This window comes from Dendropsophus ebraccatus, chromosome 12, assembly GCF_027789765.1.
Source record: "Dendropsophus ebraccatus isolate aDenEbr1 chromosome 12, aDenEbr1.pat, whole genome shotgun sequence".
Taxonomy (NCBI): Eukaryota; Metazoa; Chordata; class Amphibia; order Anura; family Hylidae; genus Dendropsophus; species Dendropsophus ebraccatus.
The window spans coordinates 69596722-69606339 of NC_091465.1; the positions used below are offsets into that span (position 1 = coordinate 69596722).

At 43.5% G+C, this 9618-nt stretch overlaps 1 protein-coding gene across 2 annotated transcripts in view; it reads left to right on the top strand.

Annotated features, from left to right (window-relative positions):
• LOC138768575 (MOB kinase activator 2-like) overlaps nt 1-6772 on the top strand; it is a 30141-nt gene extending 23369 nt beyond the window's left edge. For both annotated transcript variants that reach the window (XM_069946495.1, XM_069946494.1), the window contains exons 5-6: nt 4768-4892; nt 5820-6772. In XM_069946495.1, the coding sequence (XP_069802596.1) occupies nt 4768-4892; nt 5820-6097 (403 nt within the window). In that variant the 3' untranslated portion in view covers nt 6098-6772. The remainder of the gene's footprint in view (nt 1-4767; nt 4893-5819) is intronic.
• Nucleotides 6773-9618: the final 2846 nt, after the last annotated feature.

The following is a 9618-nucleotide window of genomic DNA, read 5'->3' on the forward strand; positions in this document are numbered from 1 at the left end:
ACAATTAACATGACAGGACTGGGAAAACAATGGATAGCTGCTAGTTAGGGCATTACACAATGACATTATGAATTAAAGAGAACCCATCACCATTCTTAGCCCCTGAATTAGATATATGGGGCTGTATCTCCTGTTCTCCTGGACTAGGCCTCATTTGCTCCTGAGTGAAGATTGGGGCCCTGAACTCTTTCCTGCTCTTAGACATACCGGAGGCAGAAATATGGCTGCCATTTTGACAGAAGAAGAAATATATGGGATATTAGCTTATATAAGAATTCTTTTACACAGACAGATTGCCTGTTTAAAGCCAAAGCCAGGAATAGACCATAAACAAAGAACAGGTCATAAGGGAAAGATTGAGATTTCTCCTCATTTCAAATCCATTCCTGGCTTTGGCTTAAAAAATCCTTCAGCTCACTTCCATCTTGGTCTTGGCTCCGGGTCTTCGCTGGAAGGGGACAGCGCAAGATGGTGGTGAGATTGGAAACATCATGTGGTCCTTGGCCTCCACATAACAGCCTGGTTTTACCTACATTCAATGATTGAAATATAGTACCTGCGCCATTGTTTTGACCTACCTTTTTCAAGTGAGAAGGAAGATATAGCCCTGAGATGAGATTAAGATGGAAGTGTGCCAAAGAATTTTGTTTGCTGGTCTAAAGTTTTTTGCGTTTTCAGACCTTGACTGTTCACCAAAATGAGTGGGGAGAGAAGTGCTTCTCTCTCCACTCTTTGTGCAGGCCTGAGGTGGTCCCATAGCCTTACTCTGGGAGTCCATCTCACTGCACCTCATATGCCTCCTAAGGGTGCGTTCACACCTACAGGATCCGCAGCAGATTTGATGGTGCAGATTTGATGCTGTGTTCTGTTAATTAAATGAAATCAGCTGCGGATCCGGTAAGTGTGAACGTACATTTAATGTTGTTTTTGCAATGTTTTTCCTTGATACTTCTAAGGCATTTCTTTAATACTAAGGAGAGGCATTGGTTTTTGTACGCCTCAGTCCCTACCGCTACATTGCTCAAAGTAAGGATCATTCCGACCCCATAACACACCAGCAGTTCAGAACTTGTGGCTTAGTTGATCAAGAAACGTCTGCTAGTACATTCCTATAGAAATCCATCTACCTACCAGTATTTATGTCAGATTATCGTTTCTAAAATTGTGAGACGGTGATGCCTTTAGCTGACCACAATGGGGGAAGCGAAAATGCTCATTTAAAGCAAAGAAATTCAATACATAACACTTAACTACCATTCCACAGCCAAGAATACAGAAAACAGGATGCTTGTGGCTTCTTGTACATGACTCCATGGTGGTGGCAGCAGTAGCAATAGTGGAACAGTAGTAATCTAGTAAGACTCCATTTTGACACCATTGTTGTAGTTATGGCGGGCAAGTCCAGCAGAATCAGAGGGGAGGCAAAAGATCGTCGCAGGCTCTTCTTTAACAATCACCGATAAAGGTCTCTATATGTGGTGAGGTCGGTGACCTGCTGGATTGTGATTGGTCCCTTGAGTCTTGTCAGGGTAGTCCTGAGTGGCAAATGACCCACCCGAACTATCTGTACCGCCACCCACAGAAAGGGGAACAATTAACCCAAGGTGTATGGCGAATGTGTATAGGTAATGGTGCAGAGGAAGAGATGAGTCCCAGTGATATAAAAATATGACAGCTTTACTGTACAGTCTCTTGGTAGTACAATACACTTTTATAGAAATAGATAAATCTTTACACGGACTTTACACAACTTTGAAGAGTTGAAAGTAAATTAGAGGAGAAGGGTTTGTCAAGGGAGTCCCAACCCAATGTAGCACTGTACTCTGATGAAACTTTGGAGAAAATACTTGTAGAGTGAGAAGTTACTTGTACCTGTGTATAGACTTTGGTCTGACTACCTTGTGCCCTACAGTGTCGGGTGTCTCGTCCTCCTAGGGTGATACAAGCCCCAGCTGTGGTTATCTGGGTGAAGCTACGCTCCCAAGCCTTCCTGGCTAACTGCACTGCGAGAGAATGCATAGACTTTCCCTGGTAGCTTTGTCCTATCCAGGCTAGTTCCTCTTGTGTCTTAGGATACTGCCCTGCACTTTTAGACTGGTTCACAGTGTGGGCTAGGATGTTCCTAGCTTCTTCTCCCTTTGTAGTGTTTAGTACTGCATAGTAGATATAGTAAGAATACTGAAAGAACTGATTGTCTCTAACTCCATCTGTACACACTCGTGTCTTGACTAGACTGCACTGAACTGTTGTCCCAGATGAGGGTCCTGACAGAAGCCAGGCCCTTCTCCCATGAGAATCTGGATAAGACTGACTAAACGTCCTCCACCAAGCAACTACTTCCTACAGGGGCCAAGTCATCTACCCTGTGAGTGGTGGAAAGGAGTGTGTGCAAAAGAAAGAAGAAAGAGAATAGGTCAGAAGCAGAGAGCACCTCCTATAGGTCAATAAAAACACATGGCACATAAAAAACAGTAACCCATTCCTAACTTCAGCTGTGCAATACATGAGAAAATACATATAAAAATACTGACATCTAGTGGTGAAACCTTAGAACGCACGTAATCACCACTTAACCTGGAGTTAGAAGCTTTTTTGAGAGGTGCAAAGGAGAGACATAAAACACAGTGGTGGGATACCACACATTCACCTTCAATACCTGATGGCAAATTATCTCTATATACAGGAACGTTCAGTGCTGCCGAGCATTTCTCTATGGAGAGGGGAGGGGTAAGAAGCAGTAAGAGTGGCTTATGTCTCCCAAAACAAAGGGGTCAGGTGGTGACTTTTTCATCACGCATCATCTGTTAATAGTTGTTTAGGAGAGCCTTAGATTGGAAGCCGTATCCGCTGTGCCTGAGGGACCTTTACTCGTTTAGGCAGTATTCAAATATTCCAGTAATGCCATGGCTTTGTCAAGTTACCAAAATTGCAGTGGCTGTAGAGCAGAACACCTTGGTGCCGACAAATATGGATGATCATTGTTAGTGTATAAAGAGTATCCTGACTCACTTCCCAGAACAAACATCAGAAAGCAATAAGAATAGGGCGTGTTGAATTTTAGGCTGTCCTTTTCTTTATTCCAATGGGTCTGATATAATGGAGAAGGGATGTTTTGCTTCATGTGTGTAATAGCCCTATTCCATGGGTCGTTCCCCACTCGCTGCCGCCGCTATTCAACGCAGCAGCAGCGAGCGGGTGAGTGCGGGAGGGGCGGCGGGGAGCTGCAGGGGGGGGGGGGCTGCCCGGACGATCAGCGATCGCCATAGGATATAGCAGCGTCTACTGCCGATGCTCCTATTCAACGGAGCGACAACAGAGGATCGCTGCTATATCAGTCGCTTGTTTTTCAACATGTTGAAAAACAAGCGACTGCAACGATCAGCTGACATGAACGATGTCGGCTGATTGTTGCACTCTATTCCACGGGACGATTATTGTCCGTAGCGGCCGATATCGGCTGAATACGGACGATAATCGTTCCGTGGAATAGGGCCTTTAAAGCATTGTGAAGGTGCAGTACGGCCCCCAGATTATCTTTGGAGACAGGAAGAGAGTTTTTTACTGCAGACTCCATTAGACAATGTATCTAAGCCGGAGTCATTGGCTATTGTTGTGTCCTAATAGCACGTAGCAAACAAATACAATTCACAATGCACTCTGGTGACCTATCAAAGACAAAGCAACCCAAGCAATTTCCATTAGTACAGCCCTGCTATTGGGAGTAAAGCGGTACATTCTCCAGATCCTTCCATACACATGCATGACCGGCTGAGTGTGCATATGTTCTCAATGTGAACAGGAGAAAGCTGCACCTAGACTACTTTGGAATTGGCCTGAGGTAACAATTACTAAAAACGTTTGCCCACTTTATAGTAAAATAGTTTTATCTGTTGTATAACTAGGCGTATTCACATTACTTACTGACAGCAGCTCCCTGTGTACCCCATAAAGCTAAAACCAGACTCCCCTCCTCCAGGCTGTACTGCCTGTTCTGTGGTAAGACTGTCCATAAGATGGCTGACATGGAGGAGCATGTGACAATGCCCCGCCTCCAGTGTCCTCCATAGTCATATACAGGCTCAGTGGTGGACACTGGGGGGGGGGGGCATGGTCACATGCTTCTCCATGTCAGCCATCTTATGAATAGACTCATCACAGAGCAAAGCAGCACAGCCTGGAGGAGGGGAGTCTGATTTTAGCTCTATGAGGTAAGTGAGTAAGTACACTTACTAATACTGTACATTGAACTATTTTATTATAAAGTGGCCAGCCCCTTTAAAGTGTATGGCATGCTTCACATCTTCCATTATACGTTATAGGAGGGCTGGGATTGCTAACATATACATAGAGCGAGCGCCATTTTGTTCTGTTTTAGGATAAAAAATAACAACATTGACAGCACGGTGATGGATCACATTCACTTGGCCGTATCAGGTTTAGTTCTGTCTGTGAAGAAACGTGAATTCCAGCTTCTGTTTATGGTTTTAGTGCATTGGCTCCGGCATCTGTATACTTATAAAACACTAAACATTTACACCCACAACAAGTCACGTTCACAACATTTGTGGATGTGAAATGTTCTTTTTCCGTATAGTATGAGGTTCTATATAACGCTGGAGAAAAACTGAATTTAAAGGGGCTGTCTGGATATAGCTTAGGCCAGAGAAAGTCAAGGCCATGGACCATGATAGATACAGTAATTGTACAGGTATTACTAGAATGATCAAAGTTGTGGGGTAAAGCTCATGTTTATGTTTGTATCTCCAGGCAGATCCAGTGGACAGACGAGAAAGGACGCAAGAGGAAATGCTCAGGCCCGCAATATGCAGACTACGCTGCCAGCATCATTCAGAAGATCCTGACAGATGAAGACTTGGTTCCTACTAAGCAAAGTGAGTAATGCAGCCTTCCCTTTAGGGTTTTCTCTCTGCTTCGAGCTAAAGACGATTCTGTTTCATGTCATGTCAGATACACAGCGCATTACTGAAGCCATGTGTATAGAAATAATATTACATAACCAGAGCCTTGGGCACATTCCTTCATTGACTATAATGAGTTATTATCTTCTGGCATAGCAGGCAGTGATCCTGATTATAACATACCTCTTCTGTAATGTCAGACAAGCAGAAGGAGCTGTCGGCATCAACAATCCCTTTAATTAACCTAAGGTTCCTTTATAAATGAGCTGATCATAAGGTGTCCGACTTCAGGGGTCTCCAGCGTTCAGCTGGGAATGGGGGGTTCAATTTAGCAAGTACCTCGTAGTGATTCTTTTTTTCTGTGGGTCAATGGAAGGTACTTTGGGTGTCGCCATCATTTAAAAAAAGTGGTCTGGGTGCTGAGGCCCCTAGCCACTGTTACGAACAGGGAGAAGCATTCAACTGTGTGCTTCTCTCTTCTAAGAGAGAGGCTCCGTAGACTTCCTATAGATCCTGTGTCCTGCAGAGAAGATAGAGACAGGGAGAGAAGCACTTAGCTATATTCCTCCCTCAGCATCAAAACTTTTGACACTATTATTATTATTATTATTATTATTTATATATTTTTTTTTAATAACAATAACACCTTGAGGTTTTGTCTGGAATAAAAACTATATTTTTAGATACTCTTCTCCTGAATAATTGGGGGTAACCTTGGAATGATCATCCACTGTCCATAGTCCATAGTCATCAGCCCCCTTAGCTGTTGGGCCCTATAGCAGCTGCTGGTAGTTACATCCATGATTCTATTTGATACAGCTCTTAGCTTTTTTGTTTGTTTTTTTATGTTATTAAAGTGTGATTTTTATTTATTTTATTTTTTAATCCTTCTTTCTTTAGGTAAAGAGTTTCCAAAAGCCTTCAAGCCTTCAATCCAGAAGACCTTCCGCCTCCTCTTCCACCTCCTGGGCCACATCTACACCTGTCACTTCAGGACAGTGGTGAACCTTGAACTGCACCCCCATCTTAACACCCTGTACCTCCACCTTCTCCTCTTCTGCGCAGAATTTCACCTCCTCGATTCCAAAGAAATGTCCTTAAGTGAAGACTTGACCACAGCCTTGATACATTCCAGCCCACCACCCCGGACCACAGGAAGCCATTCCCGTAACACATGAGCCACCTCCACAGATACACCCCCTTATATATATATTTTTTTCTACATATACTGCCACCGTACTTGTTACCTATGAATATAGCAAAATCTATCATATTCCTGTGTAATCTTATTAAGTGAGTGGCACCTTGAGCACAGCAGCTTCCGATTGCCAAACTAAAGGTTACAAAGTACAATGGAGAGCATTCTGGGAGATGTGCAGGAAGGCTGCTTTGCCGCATAGCACAGAGCTGGTTGAATCCACCAAGTGCATTAAGCAGAAACCAAACGAGTATGCATCGATTCACAAGATCTGCTAAGACAAGCAAAGCACGGGCCGCGCTCGCAGAGACACTTTACATGTTACCGGGCAGAAAGCAGTTTCTATGGGCGATGGTGTTTTTGTGCAACCAACACTGGAGGATGAAGAGAGACTTTTACTTGTACATTTTTTTTCAAAGGTCAGAATCTCCAGAATGGGCACTTTTTTTTTTCCTTTTTTTCTCGTTGTGTTTTTTTTTTTTAATTTTATTATAAAAGCTAATTTCCTATTTTATGGATAGAGCCGACAGTTACATGTGTATTTTACTGCAGGGGATATGTTACCTTTTTCTTAAGAAAAAAAAAAAAAACGCACTTAACTTTTGTAATTTATTCATTTAAGTAAAAGAAAAAATCTTTATATAAAATATAAAAACTGTGTACGTTCTGTTTATATACACTCAGTTATAGCAGGGTATCTCGCCTTGTACATGATGGTCACTTACCAGTCTTTATTGTCCTCTACTGGACCTTGGGGTCTATTATTGTGTAAGTGTTATTAGGGGGTAGTTGTCTGATGCTGCCAGTGTCCTCTTGTGTGAAAGATGGGTCTTTGCAAGTACATGGGTGTAATACAAGAAAGATTGGTGATCAAACTTAAATGCTTAAAGGGAACCTGCCACCATGAAAATGTTATCTAAGCTATCACCATCATGTTATAGAGCAGAAGGAGCTGAGCAGATTAATATATATCTTTATAGGAAAAGCTTCAGTATAACTTGTAATTTATTGATTGAAATCTCTAATGTTTCCATGCCAAAGAGTCCAGATCATTAAATGACCCCGCCCACTAGACTCCTTATCACATAATGTGCAGGGATTTTAATCAACATGTTGCATGTTATATAGAATCTTTTCCCACAAAGATATATATCAATCTGCTCATCTCTTCCTGCTCTATAACATGATAGATTAGATAGCATCAACATGTTGAAAGACAAATGACTCATATAGCAGCGAACTGCTGCCATCGCTCTGTGGAATAGGAGTGTCGGCAGCAGACCTCCACTATCCTCTATGGGCTGCCCAGACAATCTAGCCATCAACTGGGCAGCTTCCTCCCCCCCCCCCCCCCACCTTCTCGCGGCCCCTCCTGCACTTACCCGCTTGCTGCCGCCCCGTGTAATAGCGGTGGCAGCAAGCGGGAAATGAGGAGTTTCTCAAGTCACTCCGCCTAATAGAGGCTTAAGTCTAATTTTGACAAGACAGCACAGTAATTCAGTAGGAAAAATCACTATTTGGACAACACGTGTCAATATGCAGACAAATCTCGTCTAGTTTTGCTGCTTAAAACGTACTATGCTAATGAAGTGATTTTCACTACTGGATTACTGCACAGTAATCCGTGTAATAAATACAACGATCAGCCGATGAAAACGATCATCGGCTGATCGTTGATATAGGTTTGAACCTATAATTGTCGGGCGCCGACCGTGCATTGCTACGCGTAATAGTGGTGCGCGGCCGGTGGCTGACTATTTACATTACCTATCCAGGCTGCAGGGCTCCTCTTGCGGTCTTCTTCTCCCTGGGTCCAGCGGGCTTCAGCTTTAGAGTGGCCTGTCTGAGCTGACAGGCCACTCAGCCAATCACTGGCCAGGACCGCCGCTGCCAGTGATTGGCTGAGCGACCTGTCAGCTCAGATAGGCCGCTTTGAAGCTGCAGCGCGTGGGACCCGGGGAGAAGACCACAAGAGAAGCCTTGCAGCCTGATAATGCAGCAGGTAATGTATAAAATTAAACAAGGGCTGCAAGGACATCAGTAACGATGTTAAACAGTAATCGGGCCTTGTAATAGGCCCAGTAAACGAGCGCTGATCTAGCAGATCAGCGCTTGTTTATGGTGCGTTCACACCTACAGGATCTGCAGCTGATTTTCTGCAGCAGATTTCAGTTAAATAACTGAACACAGCTTCAGATTTGATGCTGTGTTCAGTTAACTGAAATCTGCTGCAGAAAATCAGCTGCAGATCCTGTAGGTGTGAACGCTCTGATGCACAGGGATGCGCCCGCATCAGAATTCTGAGGGGCTAAAGATCATCTGGCTGGTACTGCAGTACCGACCGGGATGATCTTTTCAGAGACCGGCCGTTCCGTGACCGGTGTGTGTGCACATAGCCTAAAGCTGTATCTATATCAGGTCTCACTCAGTGTATTGCTAGCTTATAGAGAAGAATCAAAAACCCCATTTACAATCTTTCATCACCTATTTGCAAAAACTAAGAATCGATCCATAAAGAGAAGAAGTATCATAGATAGGTTTTAACAGTTTTCCATGCTGCTCTGGCATTGGTTTATCTCTCTGGTGGCAAAAACCGAGCACCCCAACCCTTCTGTCCACTGACATCATCTGTTGGTGGAGAGTCGGAATACACCTAAGGCCTCCTTTACCTAACAGTATGTTCAGGTTCTTCTAACAACCGCAATGGTGGACAGTGTAGCGCCCATTGAATTCTATGGGCCCATACATACCACTATTTTATTACAGATCCGTGTTGGGGCCACAATCCAAACAACAAAGAAATAGGATGGTTCATATTTGTGGCACAAATTTGCCAATATAAATCAATCGGTCCTTTCAAATTGTGGACCAAATACGGATTTTACATGTTTTCAGACAGCATTCTGCAATTTTTTAAGCCACTATGCTGTTTTTGCAGATCCAAGCACAATACGGTAATGAGAAGGAGGCCTTATACTATCAGCTAAACCCACCGGTGGCATCAGTTTCGGTCAAACTCAACATATGGTATATGGTAACATTTCTTCCTGAATAGGGAGGAGCGCAACTTAACTATGCTTGAGTCAAGTCGTTTAGCATTTGAATACCAATGGCTAAAGAAGTAGGAGGAAGCCCTAGGGGCCTATGGCTGTCTCCATGTTTTTTAGGCTGCATCCACCTTCTTCACCCACCGGTAATCAAATACCGAATGATCAGACTTGCTGGAGTTGCGTTCATCTCTAGTGCTAACTCATCACCAATCTCATTGTAGACAGGTAGCATTAAAAGTCTCCTCTATTGAGTCAGATTACAGAGCTTGGAGGGGGGAGGGGGGAACTGTGACAGTAACACTTTAAGGCCATAATACAAGCCCATGCCACCATAGCACTTGCCCTACATTAACCTTTTTATTTTTGGATCTGTCCAAAACCGGTTCATGCTGTATGCACAAAGTTACTCTTTAGCTCGTAAGGGTCAAATAAACTTTTATAATCTACGCAC